General features: G+C 41.7%; 1 protein-coding gene across 4 annotated transcripts in view; it reads right to left on the bottom strand.

Annotated features, from left to right (window-relative positions):
* The window catches only part of LOC133572012 (CUGBP Elav-like family member 2), a 79376-nt gene that overhangs the window by 27567 nt on the left and 27720 nt on the right, over positions 1-24089 (bottom strand). For all 4 annotated transcript variants that reach the window (XM_061924618.2, XM_061924620.2, XM_061924619.2 and 1 more), the window contains exons 2-3: positions 20103-20293; positions 3056-3138 (exon numbers count right to left, since the gene is read on the bottom strand). In XM_061924618.2, coding sequence (XP_061780602.1) covers positions 3056-3138; positions 20103-20293 — 274 coding nt within the window. The remainder of the gene's footprint in view (positions 1-3055; positions 3139-20102; positions 20294-24089) is intronic.

The raw sequence follows: 24089 nt of genomic DNA, 5'->3' as shown, positions 1-24089 counted from the left end.
TAACCAAGTATGCCTTGCATTCACTTATGTGTGTCTGCAGAAGCCTCATATAACATGTAACTGGGCTGGCAAGCTGTTTGTTCAAGCTGTAGAGGGCGCTAAAGGTAGTGACATCACGGCACGCCCTTATTATTGTTGTTTGGGTGAAAATCAGCATACATTCAAGAGAATAGTTTCCCTGAAATTCGGGAGTCTACTGGAAAAATCGGGAGGGTTGGCAAGTGTGACGCTGTCAAGTGCTCTTCATATAAAACTCGCGGGCCGCACTAACATCACATTTCCATATTAAGGTGCGGGCCGCGTGTCTGAGACCCCTGGTTTATACATAGCACAAAGCAAAAAAAACCTTTGTATGTAGTGTTATTTCATTTTAAATTTCAAAAGAGTTTTGTGGCTCCCATTGTTTTCTTTAATTTGTGGAAACGGGTCAAAATGGCTCTTTGAGTGGTAAAGTTTGCCGACCCTTGGAATAGACGCTACAGTAGAGGCTGGGGTTACGTTATGCATCCATTATATGGAGCTGCGCTAAAGGGAATGTCAACAAAACAAATAGTGATTGTACTGACACTTCTACTTGCTGCTCTCTGTTCAACAACCCACTGTTCAAGTTTGTCCTCCAACTGTAGCCATCTCGCTTTGTTCCCTCGGAAACTCTGTTTAGTCTTCTTTACTTGGCGCAGGTAACGTATTTTTCGGACTATAAGTCGCAGTTTTTTTTCCATAGTTTGGCCGGGGGTGCGACTTATACTCAGGAGCAACTTATGTGTGAAATTATTAACACATTAGCGTAAAATATCAAATAATATTATTTAGCTCATTCACGTAAGAGACTAGACGTTTAAGATTTCATGGGATTTAGCGATTAGGAGTGACAGATTGTTTGGTAAACGTATAGCATGTTCTATATGTTATAGTTATTTGAATGACTCTTACCATAATATGTTACGTTAACATACCAGTTGGTTATTTATGCCTCATATAACGTACACTTATTCAGCCTGTTGTTCACTATTCTTTATTTATTTTAAATTGCCTTTCAAATGTCTATTCTTGGTGTTGGCTTTTATCAAATAAATTTCCCCCAAAAATGCGACTTATACTCCAGTGCGACTTATGTTTATGTTTTTTTTCTTCTTTATTGTGCATTTTCGGCCGGTGCGCCTTATACTCCGGTGCGACTTATACTCCAAAAAATATGGTAATCATGTTGCTTCCTCCACTTCCACACCATTGATTCGTTAATGTTAAATTCTCTCGCTGCTGCTCTATTCCCGTGTTTTACTGCGTGACTGATCGTCTTGAGTTTAAACTCTGCGTCGTAAGCGTGTCTCTTAATAAGAGCCATTTTTGGGTCTTTACATAATGTTTAGGTCTCGCAACTACGGTAATCAGCCGCCGACTTAATTTTCCCCCGTAGAAGAAGAAGAAGTTCTTCCTCTACGGTAATCAGCCGCCGACGAAGAAGTTATTCTACGGTAATCAGCCGCCGACTTCATTTTCCCCCATAGACGAAGAAGTTCTTCTACGGTAAGCACCCGCAGACTTCATTTTCCCCCGTAGAAGAAGAAGTTCTTCCTCTACAGAAATCAGCCGCCGACTTCATTTTCCCCCGCAGTAGAAGAAGTTCTTCTACGATAATCAGCCGCCGACTTCATTTTCCCCCGTAGACGAAGAAGTTCTTCTACGGTAAGCAGCCGCAGACTTCATTTTCCCCCGTAGTAGAAGCGCTTCTTCTACGTTAAGCAGCCGTAGAAGGGGGGAAATGAAGTCTGCGTAGTTACCGTAGTTGAGAGACCTGTTGTGGCTCAATATTGGTCCATATATAAGGCGCACCGGATTATAAGGCGCACTGTCAGCTTTTGAGGAAATTGGAGGTTTTTAGGTGCGCCTTATAGTGCGGAAAATACGGTATATATAATAGGGTTGTACCGTATACCGGTATTAGTATAGTACCGCGATACTAATGAATCATATTCAGTACTAAACAGCCTCTAAAAAGTACTGGTCCCCCGTCGTCGTGTCATTGTTGGTTTACGAGCAGACAAGCATGTTTGGCAGCGCACAATCACAGAGTACTTACAAGCAGACAGTGTGTAGACAGAAAAGGGAGAACGGATGCATTTTGGCTTAAAAACTAAGGATAAAGATGAAGTTATAACACTGAAACGCCCTCAGGAAGAGGTGCTTTAAGACATGGCCAGCTAGCTAGCGGCTAAAGTACAGCCGCAGTGTTGTAGCTACTTCTAAATCACTAATCCTGGCCTCCATGGCGACAAATAAAGTAAGTTTCTTACAAGTATCAAATCTGCAGGACGAGGAATAGCTAAACATGCTTCAATACACACCGTAGCCCACCGGCGTCAAAATGTAAACAAACGCCATTGGTGGATCTACACCTGACATCCACTGTAATGATACCAAGTACAGGAGCGTTTCTAGTCGATACTACTATGATAAAGTCGATAGTTTTTGGCATCACAACATCGTCTTTTGTTTTGTATGTATATTATGTTGATAAACTCAGGAAATATGTCCCTGGACACATAAGGACTTTGAATATGACCAATGTATGATCCTGTAACTACTTAGTATCGGACTGATACCCAAAATTGTGGTATCATCCAAAATGATGATTATTACATTTTAACAGAAGTGTAGATAGAACATGTTGAAAGAGTAAGTAAGCAGATGTTAACAGTAAATTAACAAGCAGATTAATAATTCATTTTCTACCACTTGTCCTTAATAATGTTGACAAAATAATAGAATGGAAAATGACAATATGTTACTGCATATGTCAGCAGACTAAATTAGGAGCCTTTGTTGCTTACTTACTAATAAAAGACAAGCTGCCTTGTATGTTCACTATTTTTTTTAAGGACAAACTTGCAATAAGAAACATGTTTAATGTACTGAAAGATTTTTTTCTAAAATAAAGCCAATAAGGCCATTTTTTGTGGTCCCCTTTATTTAGAAAAGTATCAAAATCATTTAGGTACTGGTACCAAAATATTGGTATCGGGACAACACTAGTATATAATGTGCACTTACTTACCCCACTTAAGGTCTTTATGTTGTGTAGGGCATTCTGGGCATCCAGGGCAGCTTTTCTTGTATAAAAAGTTACAAAACAGCATCCTGTGGATCGAGAGAGAACAAAAAGGGGGACAAAGGAGAGGTGAAGAGGCAGCACACTGAAACACAACAAAATAAGCTAAATAAGGGAATGTCCAATGTTTGGAAAATACGACGGGATATTCTGATGCCGAAGACGGACATTTTTACCTCCATTTAACCCAGTGGCGTTTAAAAAAAAAACCTGTGCGCATAAAAAAAAAAGTGTGCATTTGAACGCCTCTGTTCATCAATACTAGCTACGTTATATGAAAAAATGTAAGTGTCATGCTATGTACATCATCTTTAAAATCTGAACTAGGTGTCGCTTTTTCCACTTCTGTTACGATACCGATAATGGAGCTTGTGTATTGACCGATACTGATAGTTGTATTGTTCTGTGTGGAAAGTTAAAAAAAACCTTGATCAAGTGAAATTACTCAAACAGAACAATTGTAAGTATGAACAACTATTTATGTCTTCTGATCACGGCAGCTTCGGTAAAGAAGGAAAACGACTATTTTGGGACAAATGAGGATTCACAACCTTATCCTTTTGTACCTGAATGAACAGAGGATGAACTGCTGCTTATAGAAGCCAGCACGGAAAAGAGGGTGGAACGTTGGAGCAGACGGAAGCCGAGAGTGAGGTCGGCATGACACAAAGCTGAAATGTGGGATTTGGAGACAAGCTATTTTGACAAATGGAAGGCTGACCCCAAATATTCTGGAAAAAAACATCCCCGGTCAGCTGGACCAAACAGACAACTGTCCATTGAGTGAGTCACACTTTATATTGATCATGATACACACAGCACATAATGTGTGTCATAACTACAGTATATATACACTTTCTGACTAGCTGTGTACCAACAAAACATGAAATGTGGGCTAATACTTGAAATGCACAAATTAGTTAGTATTTATAAAAGCAACAGTAATTAAACATTTGCATGAAAACTGATATTGTGTACTTAATATCTCAGTGCGCTCTAAAAATAATGACTGAATGTGTGTTTTTCAGCTTATTGTTTTATTGCATCCAAAGGAAGTCAAAGTATGACACTCTTTTCAACTTTTATTGCCAATCTTGTGCCAACAACAGGTTTAATTCAGATACAGCTTTACCGTGAAAACACGTCTTTTTCTCTCCCCACGACACTTCTCAGTCAATCTTTCAAGCACGGTATATTTACAAACATTGAACATGACCATATAAGTTAACCTACAATAGTTATTTAAAAGTTTTATTTAAATGGAGCTCTCTCTAGTCCCATGTTCAGAATGGCGAATAGCGTTTCTAACACTGTTGGCGTTGACGCACTGTGTGTCTTTTTACGTATTGAAATCAGAAAGGACGCACATTTCCGGAAGTCAGATTTTTATTATTTTTTTACCGACCCTACCTTTTGTGGGTCAAAACTCCGGTTCACTTGTTTTTTATTTATTTATTGATTATCGCTTTCCGTCTGTGTTTTGTTTATATTTTCCGGGTCAAATTTCCGTCCCGGTTTATTGCGGTTTTTTTGGTCCACTTCAAAGTAATGAACTTTCCGGTACAATTTTTCCTTTTTCCTTTTGGATTCGGTATTAGGACTCTCGCATGTTATTGTTTTCGTCATGGCGAGCAATAAACCCAAGAAGCGAAGCTTCAATTAAAAATGGCTTCAGGAGCCACTTTTCAGCAAATGGCTCACTTATGAAGATGGTAAGATGTTTTGAACGATGTAAACGGGCTAAGAAAAAGAACACCTTTACGACCGGGTGAACTGATTTTCAAAGATCCAGCCTCACCAGGCACCAAGAAACATCATGTTACACCTTTCCTGCTTGTCAGCTCCCAGACCGTGGTCGAGGAGCGCAGGGGAGACGTTCCCTCCAGGGCCGATGTATTGTCGGGGTTAACACCCTCCACTTTACCCGGCAGTGGGTCCCTACAGTTCTGCTCTTTGGTCGGAATGACGAGGCCGTAGATTTGTTACAACTCTGTTTTCCACAAAGCCAAGCGGACATCCACTATGCTAGTAACGCACCTGAATGTGCTAGCGCTCCCTCTCCTCACTTACACACGTCACTCACCCCACATACCGCCTTTTTTTTTTTTTTTTTTTTTTTTTTTAAAGAGGAACAGTTTATGGCCATCACCAAGCCAGAGATGAAGCATTGAGGCATTGAACTCCACTCTATTAAATTATATTGAAACTAACTTGCCAAATTCTAAGTTTGTTGGCATTATTTGCCATGAAAGTGTAGATGTAGCGGTTTTTAAACGACTGATGATCTACATACAGGTGAGAATAATCAAATTAAATTTGTCATGGCCTTGTGGTTAGAGTGTCCGCCCTAAGATCGGTAGGTCGTGAGTTCAAACCCCGACCGAGTCATACCAAAGACAATAAAAATGGGACCCATTACTTCCCTGCTTGGCACTCAGCATCAAGGGTTGGAATTGGGGGTTAATTCACCAAAAATGATGCCCACTGCTCCCCTCACCTCCCAGGGGGTGAACAAGGGTATGGGTCAAATGCAGAGGACAAATTTCACCACACCTAGCGTGTGTGTGACAAACATTGGAAAACTTTAACTTATATGCATGTATGCCCTGGCACACTATTATCATTTCATGACCGAAGCAAAAAACATTACACTTTTATACTGAAATAAATACACCTACAACTTATTAAATCAAAATATAGAGGGGGAAAAAGGTGGGACCCCCTTTTTTTTTTTTTTTTAAACTTGATGGGGTCCTTGGGACCCCATTTTTAAATTTCCGAGCACCAACACTGGCTAATAATAGCGTCCTCTGTCGCGACTTGTTCAGAAGTTGCAAAGTCCATTTTCGCCAAGGTAATTTCCTCTGGTTTATAAGCAAAACATCCATTAAAAGTAAACTGATGATTCTGAATTATTAGTTCCAGTGTAGGCAAAGATGTCGACGTTGTCATCTATCGTCACTCTTCACAAGACGGAAATACAGCATCTAGTCAACGACAGCTGCAGTTGCTCCTTCTGGAGACACTGCCCCTTAGTGTTTTGGAAGAGAATTACAAGTCTGGCGCCACACCCACAACGGAAGAACTATAAATCAAACAAGACGCCGCCAGAGGGGACACAAGCTACGTGACACGAGAGTATAGGGCTGGCTTTTTTTAATATCTCGATATTTTTAGGCCATGTCATGATACACGATATCTATTTCGATATTTTGCCTTAGTCTTGAATGAACACTTGTGCATATAATCACAGCAGTATGATGATTCTATGTGTCTACATTAAAACATTCTTCTTCATACTGCATTAATATGCTCATTTTAAACTTTCATGCAGAGAGGGAAATCACAACTAAGTCAATTGACCAAAACTGTATTTAACAGTTATTAAGCAAACATTCATGTCATTTCAAAACAGAAAGTGCAAGATTGTCAGACATTTTGAGCATGATGTCACTAAGATGACTTATCAAAACACTAAATTAAAGTGCACTTTTTGTACAGAACGGCACTACAATAGTTAAAGTGCACTTTTGTGCATGATGTCACACAAGATATTACAATTAGTGTCAAATAAAAATGAGCTGCATATCAAATAGTATATGTCCTTCGCTATGTGGTAGGTTCCTGCGGACGTTATCTCCTGTTGACTATTTTTTTTTCCATACGGTGTTGATGTGGAAATGGTTGCCTCTGCATTTTGTTGGTGTGGCACCGAACGGAGATGTTGACATGCGGAGTAAGCACTCTTCAATCTCTCGCGGGTGACTTTTCAAATGATGCTACACATTAGCAGTAATGCTACTTTTTGTAGCAAAGCTTTTGCCCCACACTTGACAAATTACGATTGTCTGTTCGACATATTCCCGCTTGAAGCCAAACCACCGCCAGACGATGGACCCCCTGATGTTTTTTTGGGGAATTAATTCTTCCTTCATTTGCTACCAGATTCGCACCTTCTTTCTCTCGTATTACCACTCGCACCACAGCTAACGTTACCCATGCCGCTACCTCTCTGCTCCGCGAGAGCGTATACGTACAGTATGTGACGTATCAGCTGATCCTGGAGGTACCCAAAACAAAGCGCAAGCTCAGAGGGGACAGCGCTTTCTCTGTTGCGGGTCCCAAACTCTGGAACGATCTCCCTCTCCATGTGAGACAGGCCCCTTCTTTGGCTATTTTTAAGACCCTTCTTAAAACCCATTTTTATTCACTGGCTTTTAACCCAGCATGAGACTTTAAACTGTTTTTAGCTTTTAACTTTTTGAACTGTTTTTAACTTTTAAACTGTTTTTTATTTAACAAACTGTTCTTAGGGTAATTTATATTTGCTTTTTAAATGTGTATTTTTATTTCTGTTTTAAATGTTATTTTTTAGTCTGTCCTTTGCCTCCATTTCTTTGTGGTGTACAGCCCTTTGTTTTTCAACTGTGCTTGTCTTAAAAGGGCTTTATAAATAAAGTTGGTATGGTATGGTATGTAAGAAGGTGCGCTTGTTTTATATCTCTGTGAGAAGGAGAAACAAAGAGTGATAAAAGCCTGTAGTGTAATGCCCGCAGCTAAAAGCAACTGCGTGAGAACGTATACTCGAATATCTCGATAGTCATTTTCTATATCGCACAAAGACAAACCCGCGATAAATCGAGTATATTCGATACATCGCCCAGCCCTCCGAGAGAATACACCAGGCTTTACATGGTTTGGAGGCCGCTGTGTGGCCATGGCTGTCAGGAGGCCCACAGGTCAAGACAGTCCATGCATACAGACAGAGCGCTCCTGTCAATTCAAACTCAAACGTACATTCAAACAAGCAAATTGCATGAAAAAAAAAAAAAAAAAAAAGCAGGAGAGCTTGGGTGGGAGGAAGAAAGAGGTGGTGGGGGAAGCGGGCGGAAGAAAAGAGCAAGAGGGGTTGGGAGGAGGGGAAAAAGCCTCTCATCCTTCCGTCCCAGCAGACCGCCGGTGGCGTTCCAGCCTGTCAGTTTCACTGGGATGGGGAAGTGGAGCACTGCAGCGTCTCTGACCTACATAGTGTGTATTATGCCGTTACTGGAGCTCCCCGTGCCGCGGGGAGGGGGGGCTGCTGAACCCGAATACGCGTCGAGACGCTTTCTGTCCTCCTCGCCCACAAACGTCGCTTACGGAGCTTTCAGATGATTTTTTTTGTTGTTGTCGTTGACCCGCATTTGACAGACTGAAAACAGATGCGGTTTATCTAAATAATCACACAAACCGATTACCTAAGAGAGACGGCTGTTTTATCTGTTCTGCAAATGAACATAAGCCCCCCCTGCCACCTCCCAGTGGCAGTGAGATTTTGGGAAAGGTGTCTGGGGCGTTGGAGACATGTAGAGATGGCACCGGCAGGATATCCACCTCACACAGACCGCCGTGATTGGGGTCAGATTAGCTATTAGAATACATTAACATGTCAATAGGCCGTCGCAGCTGAAACGCCACATAGAACCAGGAAGAGGAGGAGGAAGTGCTCGGGGGCCGTGGGGGGAGGCTGAAAATAAGGAGCCTTTGAACTCCCACTCAGTGAACACAAGGGGGAGGACGGCCAAAATCTAGTGCAACACTGTGCTTTACACATCGACAGATTGGACTGCACGATTGTATTTAGTGCCATTTACAAGGTCCCTGAGGAGTCTGTATAGACTGTAGACTATAGACTAATAAGTCACATTAACGACGCAACACAAATAGGTATTTTTTGTGCCTTTTCCCTCTTCTGGGTGGAGAAAAAGCTCGTAATTTTGGCCGGCACGCTAAAAATGCGTCCACAAGCACTGCCAGGTGTGCATTAAGTGTTCACTTCTGCTCGACCGGTCGTAATCTTTCCCTGAGCTCACTGTAAACAAACACGGTGTGGTCGATTAGTGCCGTGCAATGTAACGATGGATATATTGTAGTATGACAATTTTTGGGTGGACAACAAGCTGGACTGGACTGTTAACACGGACCACTTGTGTACAGGAAAAGGACAGAGTAGGCTGTACTTCCAGAGTCTGTGCTCCTTCAATATTTGCAAAAAAACTCTTGTGGATGTTCTACCAGTCTGTGGTTGCCAGTGTTCTGTTCTACATCGTAGTGTGGTGGGGGCGGGGGGCAGTACATCTAAGGACAGCTCCAGGCTGGAGAAACTGATCAGGCGGGCCGGCTCTACGATCGGAATAAAAGTGGACTCACTGGTGACGGTGGCAGAGAAGAGGACTGTGGAAAAACGAGTGAGCATCATGGATGATGCCAGTCACCCTCTGCATACCGTTATCAGTAGCCAGAGGAGCTGGTTCAGTGCTAGACTGCTTCATCTCAAGTGCAGGACTACCGTATTTTCCGCACTATAAGGCGCACCGGATTATTAGCCGCACCTTCTATGAATTACATATTTCATAATTTTGTCCACCAATAAGCCGCCCCGGACTATAAGCCGCGCCTACGCTGCGCTAAAGTGAATGTCAAAAAAACGCTGCGCTAAAGTGAATGTCAAAAAAACAGTCAGATAGTTCAGTCAAACTTTAATAATATATTGAAAACCAGCGTTCTAACAACTCTGTCCCAAAATGTACGCAAATGTGCAATCACAAACATAGTAAAATTCAAAATGGTGTAGAGCAATAGTAACATAATGTTGCTCGAACGTTAATGTCACAACACACAAAATAAACATAGCGCTCACCTTCTGAAGTTATTCTTCATTCGTAAATCCTTCGAATTCTTCGTCTTCGGTGTCCGAATTGAAAAGTTGCGCAAGCGTGGTATCCAAAATGGCCGGTTCCGTCTCGTAGAAGTCATCGGGAGTCAGTGTCGCTGTTGTTCTGTGAATCCTGCCTTCCGGAAAGCTCGGACCACAGTTGTGACCGAAATATCTGCTCAGGCATTTACGATCCACTGGCAAATGTTGGCGTATGTCGTCCGAGGCTGTCTGCCCGTCTTAGTGAAGGTGTGTTCGCCTTCGGAGCTGTGTGAAAAAAGCCACCCGGCCTCTTCGCGTAAACTTCCCTTAACCACTCGCTCATCTTTTCTTCATCCATCCATCCCTTCGAGTTAGCTTTTATGATGACGCCGGCTGGAAAGGTCTCTTTTGGCAAGGTCTTCCTTTTGAATATCACCATGGGAGGAAGTTTCTGGCCATTAGCATGGCAAGCTAGAACCACAGTGAAGGACGACTTCTCATTCCCTGTGGTGCGAATATTCACCGTACGTGCTCCCGTTCCACAGTGCAGTTCAGTTGCTGTGAAATACGGTAGTAATCCGTGTGCGGATGGAGAGATTGCGTCTTTTTATGAACCGGATCGCTTAGTAGGAGCCATTTTGTGGTCTTTACAGATGTAAACAGGAAATGAAACGTACGGTGATATCCGCGCGTTTTTTCTTCTTCTTCCGGGGGCGGGTAGAAGAAGAAGCGCTTCCTGTTCTATGGGGGCGGGTGCTTTCCTTGGCGGTTGCTTGCGTAGAAGAAGAAGCGCTTCCTGTTCTACCGGGAAAAAAGATGGCGGCTGTTTACCGAAGTTGCGAGATCGAAACTTTATGAAAATTAATCGTAATAAAGCGCACCGGGTTATAAGGCGCACTGTGGTGGAGTGCCATCTCCGGGTTGGGGAGGCGATCTTGCCCCAAGTGGAGGAGTTCAAGTACCTCGGAGTCTTGTTCACGAGTGAGGGAAGAGTGGATCGTGAGATCGACAGGCGGATCGGTGCGGCGTCTTCAGTAATGCGGACGCTGTATCGATCCGTTGTGGTGAAGAAGGAGCTGAGCCGGAAGGCAAAGCTCTCAATTTACCGGTCGATCTATGTTCCCATCCTCACCTATGGTCATGAGCTTTGGGTTATGACCGAAAGGACAAGATCACGGGTACAAGCGGCCGAAATGAGTTTCCTCCGCCGGGTGGCGGGGCTCTCCCTTAGAGATAGGGTGAAAAGCTCTGCCATCCGGGGGGAGCTCAAAGTAAAGCTGCTGCTCCTCCACATCGAGAGGAGCCAGATGAGGTGGTTCGGGCATCTGGTCAGGATGCCACCCGAACGCCTCCCTAGGGAGGTGTTGAGGGCACGTCTGACCGGTAGGAGGCCGCGGGGAAGACCCAGGACACGTTGGGAAGACTGTCTCCCGGCTGGCCTGGGAACGCCTCTGGGTCCCACAGGAAGAGCTGGACGAAGTGGCTGGGGAGAGGGAAGTCTGGGCTTCCCTGCTTAGGCTGCTGCCCCCGCGACCCGACCTCGGATAAGCGGAAGAAGATGGATGGACGTTTGACAAACCCATTGTATGTATTTGAACATAATTTTTTTTAAATACTAAATTGTGATAATCGTTATTGCGATATAAAATTACCTGTATCTAGATCAGTGGTTCTTAACCTGGGTTCGATCGAACCCTAGGGGTTCGGTGAGTCGGCCTCAGGGGTTCGGCGGAGTCACCGCCACGGAGGTAAAGACACATCCGACTTATCGTGTAAATAAAAACTTCTCCCTATCGGCGTATTATGGATGACCCCCAAACAATGTTCTCTCTAATTTTCCATCTGATTTGCAAGTTGTTTGATTGATCGATTGAAACTTTTACTAGTAGATTGCAAAGGAAGAGAATACATTATATGAAACGGTACAGTTTACACAGTACAGTACATATTCCGTACAATTGACCACTAAATGGTAACACCCCAATAAGTTTTCCAACTAGTTTAAGTCGGGGTCCACGTCAATCAATTCATGGTAATGTGCAGTGCTTCCCACACATTAATTTATTTGTGGCGGCCCGCCACGAAAGAATTACGTCCGCCAGAAATGGATTTTTCGGCTTTTGACTCGCTCGACCGCTCATAAAAGCAATGGGACTCTGTCTAAGAATGTTGCTTGTAGTTACAACTCCAGTGCAGTAGGTGGCGGTAGCCTACCATGCATTGTAACTCCGCCAATAGCACTTAATTCACCTGGTGGGCCAGAAGAAGAAGAAGAAGAAGACGAAGTAAAAGAAGAACGGACCGACCGGATCAAAATACGAGGGTAATATAGGTTATAGGTAGATAGGTTATAGCTGCATCGCTCGCGGCTCGTCATATATTTAACGTTAATCCGCGATTTCACCGAGCGTTTCATAACGGTGAGCAGCCTGACGCTGCTTCATTAACACCGCCGCTGTTTGACTCGGGGTCCGGGGCAGACGCACGTAGTAACAGTCACCTGTTTTCATACCGACGAGCTAACGTGTCCAGGTTATAACCCTGTTGTCAATAAACACACATGGACTGAAGCTAAATTGTCCACTGTCCATGTGAATGCAATGAAAAGAATAAAATCTGAGCCAACCAGCTGTTAAAATGTTGTCCAGGTTAATGTTTTGGCCATTAAAGGCCCTTCATTTCAAGATTTCAACTGTGATCGGGCTTTAAACAGGTGGCTGACCTGTTCAGATGGGTGTAACTGCTACTGGTCAAATAATGTGAAATAGCATTTAATTTTACATGTATGCAATGCCATTTAAATGTAATTATAGATAATAATAATAATAAATACTGTGTAGTGTTGTAAATAGTCAACGGGAAGGATTTTAGTAAGATATAAGCCATGAACACTACACAGCCAGAAGAAAACCTAGGCAGGACAAGTAAAAATATTGGGGCAAGTAGATTTGAGAAGTCGGGCAAGTAGAAAAAAACCTTAACGTTGAACCCTGCATGTGTTGAGCTGCTGCTGCTTAAGGTTAGACGGCACTGTACATAGAGCGGTTCTGCTCGTTAGTAATAAATTCTAATGTTGGATGTTCACTCCTTCACACAGATGAGTATAGAAAAATATTTTCAACGGCCAAAAAGGGCTCGACTTGGAGAGGAGGTAGGCCTACAGTCCGGACCACAGGTGCGACCTGTTCAGCAGCAGCAGCAGGAGGAGGAGGTTGACTGACTGTGGCAGGACACCTCTGCCTCGGTTTCACTTCATGTTGCTGGTAAATAATATGGTTGTAGTAGTAGGCTAAAGTTAAATTATTTAGTATTCACTAATTAAAGGGGCAGAGATTTAAGAGACATTTTAGCTTTTATATTTTATAAGATATATTTTTTGTAAGAATCACAATTAATAAATATATTTCAGTGAATCACTAATGGTTCAAATCTGTATATAAATATGTACATAAAATGTTGTAATTATATTCCAACTCCGCGTTCTTCTTGGTCATCGCCGCCGCTGCCACCCCCCGACCAAACCACCACAAATAGATGCCTGTCCTGTGGGAAACACTGATGTGTGTAATTTGTTGTGAGTTCATGCACTGTATTGGTTTTGTTCTTTGAACAAGGTGATGTTAAAAAAAAACATGACTTTTATTCTTGAATTTGAAAAAAAAAAAAACATTTTATTTTTCACTAAAGAGGGGTTCGGTGAATGCGCATATATGAAACTGGTTGGGTTCGGTACCTCCAACAAGGTTAAGAAACACTGATCTAGATGTATATGTTTGTCCATCACGTACATCGCTAGTGTTGATTGTGTGGGATTTTTTTCACTGCTTCAAAAAGGAAGACATTTCGTGTCCGATGTGCTCGAACCTATCAGCCACCTCAAACGTCAGCCTAGCTATAACGATGTTTTGACAGACTATGAAAACACCTGCTACTAAAAAAGCCACAAAAAAAGTGCACATATACTACAGATAACTTAAGCAAATCTATTATTTCTTCTTCCGATTTATCGGTTGTCAGTATCGATCTGAAGAAAGCAGGTAGATGTATTGTATTGGTATCCGCTCGAAAAGCAATTTGTGCATACCTAATAAACGTGACATTAACTTTGGCGCGTAGATACAACACTCCCTGGACTGAAGAGTCTTATCCTTAATACAGGCTTTATGGAGTATTAAACATTTGATTTTAATTAAGTCTGGGAGATTTGCATTTTATTCACCTGGCATGCAGATAAGTCTCAACAATGTTGTCTCTAAAAAGAACTTGCATCTTTTAAACAAACCCCGTTTGTTGACCCGAACCTTCCTTCCCAGAGACGCATCATCTGAACCACACCAGCGATTTAGGACACGCCACAAACAGACTGTAAAGTCACTGGTCACAATTGAGACCGAGTCCAGAACTAACCTGGTCTGACCGCGACCACAACAACTCACGGGTGGATAATTGCCTTCGACCTGACAGAGCCAGTCAAGCGTCCAGCAAATTTTAACCTAAGCGACATTGTCCAACCGACAATTGTTCGAGTTTGTCCACCAGCAGCTAGTTAAAGGAGACAGAATGCTTCTCGTCGCACTTTGCAGCCTGGCAGGTTTCTACTTCACTGCACTGTCTCCAACATCTCATTACCACCGCGTATGGAAGTCAAAAGAGGAGTGGGGTACCAAAAATAACTGACCCTTAATGGACAACTTTTTGGCTACTTTCTGCTGCGACACCAAAAGGGTGGCACGATATACCAGGGCTATTCGCGAGTTCGCTTTGAAACTCGGAGCAACAAACGTTTATACAACTGATTCCTAGAAACAGCACAGCTGTCTGTAAAGGATCTTTGACTAGTGTAAACATTGCTGCATAATTCCATACATTTTATTTACCATCAGTAGGGATGTCCGATAATATCGGACTGCCAATATTATCGGCCGATAAATGCTTTAAAAATGTAATATCGGAAATTATCAATATCGGTTTCAAAATTATATCGGTATTAAAAAGTAAAATGTATGACTTTTTAAAACGCCACTGTGTACACAGACGTAGGGAGAAGTACAGAGCGCCAATAAACCTTAAAAGGCACTGCCTTTGCGTGCCGGCCCAGTCACATATCTAAGGCATATTTGGTCAACAGCCATACAGGTCACACTGAGGGTGGCCGTATAAACAACTTTAACACTGTTACAAATATGCCTCAAACTGTGAACCCTCACCAAACAAGAATGAAAAACATTTCGGGAGAACATCTGCACCGTAACACAACAGAACAAATACCCAGAACCCCTTGCAGCACTGACTCTTCCGTGACGCTACAATATACACCCCCCGCTCTTCTATCGGTACGTCGCTTACGTCAGAGTCGTAGTCAGTTGCAGTTCCAATTATAGCATCTTTTTTTGCACAATGCACTTCTGCCATGACCCGCCCCCGCCAAATTTTTATTGGTTGACGTGTGTGTGACGATTGCTGATATACGCTTAGTCTCTTACGTGAATGAGATAAATAATATTTGATATTTTATGGTAATGTGTTAATAATTTCACACCTGAGTCACTCCAGAGTATAAATCGCACCCCCGGCCAAACTATAAAAAAAAAACCTGATTTATAATCCGAAAAATACGGTATATAGCCTATTATTTGCGCACTATTGACAAGTGATGTACGGACTACTGGCTTAGTGGTTAGAGTGTCCGCCCTGAGATCGGTAGGTTGTGAGTTCAAACCCCGGCAGAGTCATACCAAAGACTATAACAATGGGACCCATTACCTCCCTCCTTGGCACTCAGCATCAAGGATTGGAATTGGGGGTTAAATCACCAAAAATGATTCCCGGGCGGGGCACCGCTGCTGCTCACTGCTCCCATCCCAGAGTGTGAACAAGGGGATGGGTCAAATGCAGAGGACAAATTTCACCACACCTAGTATGTGTGTGACAATCATTGGTACTTTAACTTTAACCAAAAACTCAATCACGGAAAAAAAAAGACTGATTACCAAAAACCGCGTTGCCGAAACCGGATGTAAACAAAACGCACGCCATTCTCTGGAGCGTTGTCAGCATGTCTGTGATGTGGACGTAATTTTATAACATCCCAGACATAACCGCGGACAGTCATCTACATCTGCAAATATTAAGATAGCCGTGGCAGCTTTGAAAGAGAGAAAGTCCAGCTGGAGCAACAGCGCCAAGCAAGTGTGACGCCTCTTTTGTCAGGGACATGGAGGGACAGAAGTAGTCCTAGTATAAAAGTAGAGTACATTTTATAATAACACCAGAAAAAGATGCTAATTTGTTGTTTTTAAGTGAAACAAAAAACTCAATAAAATTGTCTAGACACTTGAAAAAATCTCAACAAAAGTACATAGTACAATAAGCAGCAACAATTGAAAACGGCAAAAATAATTAAAATATGTCAATACTAAATAACAGATTTGTTTTTAAATGTATACATACTTTTTGAGCCTTTTAAAAGAAAAAGAATTAGCAAATTTTGCAAATTACTCGATGACATCTTAGTGACCACCCCTCATAATCACAGGTATATTGGCAGTCTCGGGGAAACCCTGAAGTGTATGATTAGGTCAAGCGGCGGTGTTCCGTTGACGACGCGCGGGCCACCCACAGAACATGGCTGTCTTTATATGGACCAGAAAAAAAAACCCTCTAAAATGGATAAATAGAGCTAAATTCATGTAATTAGAGAACGCTGGAATTTTAATACAAATACTCAACTAAAACACAAAAGATTTGTCTTTAAATGTCTTACATTTATTTAGCCTTTTTGCTAGACTAATTACAAACTAAATAATGATGTCACGTGTATTCGCCACGCCCCCTCCTCCGGGACCCCATTTCCGCAAGTAGATGTGGGAAACATTATGATTTCACCCATCATAATAATGATATTAATAGTTACAAAAATAATCATGATTATTATTTTGGCCATAACCGCACAGTAAACAAAGTATGTTTTAATTTAGTAATATCAACTAGGGATGTCCCGATCCGATATTTGGATCGGATCGGATGCCGATATTTGCCAAAAAATGCGTATCGGCAAGGCATGGGAAAATGCCGATCCAGATCCAGTTTTTAAAGAAATTCCGGTCCGTGTATTCCAACGCACCGATTTAAATACGGTAATACATTCCACTTTTCTGCCGCTCCCAAATTTCCGTTCCGCATTTTCCAGCACACCTTCAACACATCCACAGGTCTGTGTCCTAACCGTTAAGACGGCCATGTGAATTAAAAGTTACCAGTAAAAATGTCAGCTGTCTCTGTGCGATATAGAAAATGACTATATTGTGATATTGGAGTATACGTTCTCACGCAGTTGCTTTTAGCTGCGGGCATTACACTGCAGGCTCTTCTCACTCTTTCCTGTGTCTACTTCTCACAGACAGCGAGCGCACCTTCTTACACGTCACATACTGTCACGTCATACGTCACATACTGTCACGTCATACGTCACATACGTATACGCCCTCCCTGAGCAGAGAGGTAGCAGCATGGCTAACGTTAGCTGTGATGCTAGCGCAGCCGTGCGAATGGTAATCGAAAGAAGGAAGAATTAATTCCCCCCAAAAACAGCAGGGGGTCCATCGTCTGGCGGTGGTTTGGCTTTAAGTGGGAATATGTTGAAAAGACAACCGCAACTTGTCAAGTGTGGGGCGAAAGCGTTGCTATAAAAAGTAGCATTACTGCTAATATGTAGCAGCACGTCAACATCTCCATTCGGTGCCACACCATCAAAATTCCGAGGCAAACATTTCCAGATCAACACCGTATGAAAAAAATAGTGATTTTTTTAGTTGTGATTTCCCTCTGCATGAAAGTTTAAAAGTAGCATATATTAATGCAGTATGAACAAGAATGTTTTAATGTAGACACATAGAATCATCATACTGCTGTGATTATATGCATCAAGTGTTCATTCAAGGCTAAGTCAAAATATCCACATATATATCATGTATCGTGATATGGCCTTAAAATATCGCGATATTAAAAAAAGGCCATATCACCCAGCCCTAGTTCAATGATGCCATTTCTGTTTGTCATGTATAATTTTGTCTATTTTGTGTTTATCCTTGAATAAACAGGTCAGTTTTTTGTTACCAACCATTGTGTATTATTCAAACTCCCCTAATTCAGCTGGCTAGTTGTTATCAAGAGTACTAAAACCCTTTTCAACATGATTCTGACAACTAAGTAGGCTAAAAAACTTTAAACTTTAATACCGTATTTTCCGCACTATAAGGCGCACCTAAAAACCACAATTTTTCTCAAAAGCTGACAGTGCGCCTTATAACCCGGTGCGCTTTATTACGATTCATTTTCATAAAGTTTCGATCTCGCAACTTCGGTAAACAGCCGCCATCTTTTTTCCCGGTAGAACAGGAAGCGCTTCTTCTTCTACGCAAGCAACCGCCAAGGAAAGCACCCGCCCCCATAGAACAGGAAGCGCTTCTTCTTCTACTGTAAGCTACCACCCGCCCCCGGAAGAAGAAGAAAAAACGCGCGGATATCACCGTACGTTTCATTTCCTGTTTACATCTGTAAAGACCACAAAATGGCTCCTACTAAGCGATCCGGTTCATAAAAAGACGCAATCTCTCCATCCGCACACGGATTACTACCGTATTTCACAGCTGATATTCCTGTGAACCGCACTGTGGAACGGGAGCACGTACGGTGAATATTCGCACCACAGGGAATGAGAAGTCATCCTTCACTGTGGTTCTAGCTTGCCATGCTAACATCCACCCATGGTGATATTCAAAAGGAAGACCTTGCCAAAAGAGACCTTTCCAGCCGGCGTCATCATAAAAGCTAACTCGAAGGGATGGATGGATGAAGAAAAGATGAGCGAGTGGTTAAGGGAAGTTTACGCGAAGAGGCCGGGTGGCTTTTTTCACACAGCTCCGAAGGCGAACACACCTTCACTAAGACGGGCAGACAGCCTCGGACGACATACGCCAACATTTGCCAGTGGATCGTAAATGCCTGGGCAGATATTTCGGTCACAACTGTGGTCCGAGCTTTCCGGAAGGCAGGATTCACAGAACAACAGCGACACTGACTCCCGATGACTTCTACGAGACGGAACCGGCCATTTTGGATACCACGCTTGCGCAACTTTTCAATTCGGACACCGAAGACGAAGAATTCGAAGGATTTACGAATGAAGAATAACTTCAGAAGGTGAGCGCTATGTTTATTTTGTGTGTTGTGACATTAACGTTCGAGCAACATTATGTTACTATTGCTCTACACCATTTTGAATTTTACTATGTTTGTGATTGCACATTTGCGTACATTTTGGGACAGAGTTGTTAGAACGCTGGTTTTCAATATATTATTAAAGTTTGACTGAACTATCTGACTGTTTTTTTGACATTCACTTTAGCGCAGCGTTTTTTTGACATTCACTTTAGCGCAGCGTAGGCGCGGCTTATAGTCCGGGGCGGCTTATTGGTGGACAAAATTATGAAATATGTAATTCATAGAAGGTGCGGCTAATAATCCGGTGCGCCTTATAGTGCGGAAAATACGGTACATGCTCGGATAGGCCAGTATCGGCATCGGATCGGAAGTGCAAAAATAACATCGGTATCGGATCGGAAGTGCAAAAACCTGGATCGGGACATCCCTAATATCAACGCGCTGGTGAAATAAAAATGTAAAAAGGTATAGCAGAGCCTTGCATTGCTATACTAAACAATATTAGAACAAAAGCAAATGGAGAACTCTGTTTCAGTTTAGGCCTGTTAATTGGCAAACTATAAGCCATCGAGCTGGTGTGGTATGATGTCATGATATTTACATTATTAATGCGCACCCTCTACAGTGGAAACGCTAGCGTGATTTATTCATCTGAAACATACCAAACTGTACTTTGGTTCTATATTGCAACCTGAACTCAAACATGCATGCAAAGGAAGCGCCGTGGATGTGATAGGTAGCCTTGATTTTTAGTCAACGCTGCTCTTAAAGCCCAGCCCAGTCAAGTAAAAGTAAAAAGAAAATCTTTCCCTAATGCGGCTTATGGAAATGGGTTTTAAGACTCGCTGAATGCTGTCATGTGGAAGCACAACATGGCTGTGCTGCAAGAGCAGACAAGCAATGTTGTTCATTGCCCGCGGGGGGAACTGTGCAGAAATGTGACCGAGGGTGATAGATGGCAACGAGCGGGTTCATGTCGCGTTTTAACAAGACACATTCAAGACACCACTGCCTTATGAGCCATCTACGTGGTCTCCTGGATGTTTGCTAGTTATGTTCGGGGCGGGGAGAAGAATACTACAGCGGGAGTCCTACCTTTGCTCTGAGGGGGGTTCTGGGTGCGATCGCGGAGGATGTTGATCTGGTGCACAGTTCCAAAAGGTTCAAAAAGCTCTTTGAGTTCTGTTTCTGACCAGGAGCGAGGGATCTGACCCACAAACATCTTGATGGAGTCTGGGTCTGGCTGATCCAAGTTTTCCAAAGACCCATTCATCTTGCTGCCGTTGCTGGAAAAAGAAAAAAGAAGAAAAAAAAGAATAAGCAGGTGAAAAAAATCCTGTTAGTGAAACCTAGCATTAAAATCCTTCCTTAGAGCTGCAATAGCTGAATTGGAAACCGGTCATGTGTATTTAGAGAGGACAATTTCAAATCCATTATATTCCCTGCAAGTTTCTGATAAAGGATGACTTTCACTGTAAAGTCCTCAAGAGCATCAGTGGGTGCAAAGAGGTATACTTTTCTGAAGCACTTTCTATGGAGGAGGCGAGATGCAAAGCCAAATGATTTTCTGCGCCTCTTTAAAATGGCTATCATCAGATTAGAAAAGCTTTCAGCTCTCATGTTTACAAAGAAAGCCCTAGAAACAAAACAAAAAAACGCACCCAGACCTTGACATCAGGTTCAAGTCATGCATGACTTCAAAGACCGGCGCATTGATTTGATTAGCTGTGACATACCACACAATACAAAATGTGTTAAAATCTCAATAAAAAGGCCGAGTTTTAGCTCAACGCTAATCTATAATTTCATTAATAATTTATTGCTTGGGTACATAATGTCATATTCTCAAATGTATAAGCATAGTGTCATGCATGAAGGCCTTTCAGCCACATTTTAATTGATGTCAGGAAAATGGCCATATTGCACACTTAATTGAATGCGTCATTTAAATAACATTTTCTTTAATAGGGCATGACATTGGTTTGAAGTAGTGGAGACTATAAAAAGGTAGCATATAAAAAGGGATAGCAACCTCGTTACAGACATGTCAGTACCATGAGCTCTGAAGTATTTTTGCAACGCTTCTGTTGGAAGGAAACTGATCAGCATGGATGTTCGTCATGGTGGCTTGTGCCCCATTTGATCAGTTTTCATAACCGAGCTGTTCTATGTAGTGATTTGAGAGTAAAAAAAAAAGCAATGATAGAAGTGACTGAAATGGTAAATTGTGCCATTTTCCTTGAAGGGGGGAAGCCATTGTGACAGAGAATTTAAACTACATCATACCGCTTTGCTAAGGAAATAACACAAAGCCTTCCAAATACTGCTGGTGACAGGTAAAGAGGCCGGAACTAAATCTATCCACTTGACAGAGGAAAAACTGTTTGGCGTTAGGCACCAAAACACAATGAGGATTAAGAGGCGCAAAGTACAACACGAAATTATTTCATAAATCAGAGCTAGTCAACTATAATCTTGCCCATGAATGACTTCAGGCCGCCCTCAAGTTCAGTCCAAAACTTGGGAGTACCTAAAATCTTTACAGTAGGTCTTTAAAAACAGCAGATAGCTATTTATATTCCTCTTTGCAGTAGGTTCTTACAAACCCAAGCGAGCACTCCTGTCACACGGTGGTAAGATTGACATTACAGTGTGGACGTTAACGCACTTTTTGTGTCTTTTTACGCATTGAAATCAGAAAGGACGCAAATTTCCGGAAGCCCGCTGACAGTGACGTCATCACCGTCATTGTTTACTGCAGCAGAGATGCTGACTGTGCGTTATGATAAACACGCATGAGTTGCCAGGATCTGCTTTTTATTCATAGACTTATCAGTAGGGGTGTAACGCATACTTGCCAACCTTGAGACCTCCGATTTCGGGAGGTGGGGGGCGTGGCTAAAAGGGGAGGAGTATATTTACAGCTAGAATTCACTGAACGTCAAGTATTTCTTATATATATATATATATATATATATATATATATATATATATATATATATATATATATATATATATATATATATAAGAAATACTTGACGTTCAGTGAATTCTAGCTATATTATATATATATATATATATATATATATATATATATATATATATATATATATATATATATATATATATATATAAATAAAAGAAATACTTGAATTTCAGTGTTCATTTATTTACACATATACACACACATAACACTCATCTACTCATTGTTGAGTTAAGGGTTGAATTGTCCATCCTTGTTCTATTCTCTGTCACTATTTTTCTAACCATGCTGAACACCCTCTCTGATGATACATTGATGTGTGGCACGCACAAAAGTGCTTTCATCAAATGCACTAGATGGCAGTATTGTCCTGTTTAAGAGTGTCACAACATTGCTGTTTACGGCAGACGAACTGCTTTACGGTATACAAAAAAGTGACTGCTGTTGTTGTGTGTTGTTGCCACGCTGGGAGGACGTTAATGAAACTGCCTAACAATAAACCCACATAAGAAATCAAGAACTCGCCCTCCATCATTCTATAGTTATAATGTGATTGTGCAGGTACGCTTTTTTATATTGTGGAGGACCTGAGTCCGCCTGAATTTCGGGAGATTTTCGGGAGAGGCGCTGAATTTCGGGAGTCTCCCGGAAAATCCGGGAGGGTTGGCAAGTATGGTGTAACGGTATGTATATTTGTATCGAACCATTTCGTTACGGGGGTTCCGGTTCGGAGGTGTACCGAACGGGTTTCCACACGGACATATTAAGTAGCGTAACGCACGTTGTGTAAACAATGCACGCCGAGGCACAACACACGGCATGCTAGCAGCTAACGAGCTACGATAGACTGACCATACGTCCCCTTTTCACCGGATATGTCCTCTTTTGCGGAGCTGTCAGGGCGGAGTTTCTTAAATGCCTCAAATGTCCGGCATTTTGAGTTAGGGTTGCATGTATTTTCAATGTACGTTCAGGGTTAAGAAGGGGTTAAAAACAAAACTAATTGTGCGCGCAGCAGCCTTCGTGAGGGAGGGGCAGAGAGAGAGCGAGAGAGTTATGATAAACGCGCATGCGTCGCCAGGCTCTGCTTTTTATCCATAGATTTAATTTTTTGCTATCTATAGCAGGGGTGTTAAAAGTGTGGCCCGGAGGCCATTTGCGGCCCACAGCTAATGTTTTAAAAGGCCCACGGCACATTCTAAAAATACCATTAAAATAAACGAAAACATTACAAAAGTGGAATAAAAAAAGCTATTTAGAAAAAGTTGCAATGTTGACTAATAAAACAAAGCCGGTTTTTTTTCCCTTTAAAACTGTCTTTGCTTAAAACAGAATATTGAATTGAAGTATTGATTTCAAACCTGCACAGTACAACAACACATTTTTTTTTTTTACATCTTGGCAGACATTTGTGCAAGGCTTGAAAAGGGTTTGGATTAAGCAGATGCTTATACTATCCCAACCCCTCTCACTCATTCCACATTTAACAAACAATATAATACAAGAACAATACCATACAAACAAAAACAAGAAAAACTCTTGTACACTAACAATACAATAGTACCACTGTTAAGTTGACAAGACGAAATAATCAAAATCATGAATCAAAATCAATGTTTTTATGAATTATTTACCTATCCAAGGCTCAAATATCAAATATTCCACTTTGAATAATATTTTTTGTGGAAGATTTTGCATATTTTTGTGTGTTTGCCCTAAAAAACAACTGTTTTCTTTGACAAAAGGGCAAAAAAACAAAAACAAAAACATACAAAAACTTAGAATTGACGGATAGAGCTAAAGTTGATGTAGACTCTAGAGATTTAAGTGTTAAATAATGTATGTATGCCCTGGCACACCATTATCATCATTTCATGACCCAAGCAAAAAACTTTTTACACTTTTATACTGAAATAAATACACCTACAACTTATTAAATACAGATATAGAAAAAACTACCAACAGCGGTAAAGTTTAGATACATGAAGGAAAGAAGAAAGTGAATTTATAACTGCGTAAATGTACATATGCATAAACATTTGTTTTCTTTTGTATTTGTTTTTTTTAATGAATTAAGTAACAATATAGAATGTGAGATG

This window comes from Nerophis lumbriciformis, linkage group LG29 (genome assembly GCF_033978685.3).
Source record: "Nerophis lumbriciformis linkage group LG29, RoL_Nlum_v2.1, whole genome shotgun sequence".
Taxonomy (NCBI): domain Eukaryota; kingdom Metazoa; phylum Chordata; class Actinopteri; order Syngnathiformes; family Syngnathidae; genus Nerophis; species Nerophis lumbriciformis.
Note: the sequence above shows the minus strand (reverse complement) of the source record. Positions and strands in the feature narration are given on the sequence as shown.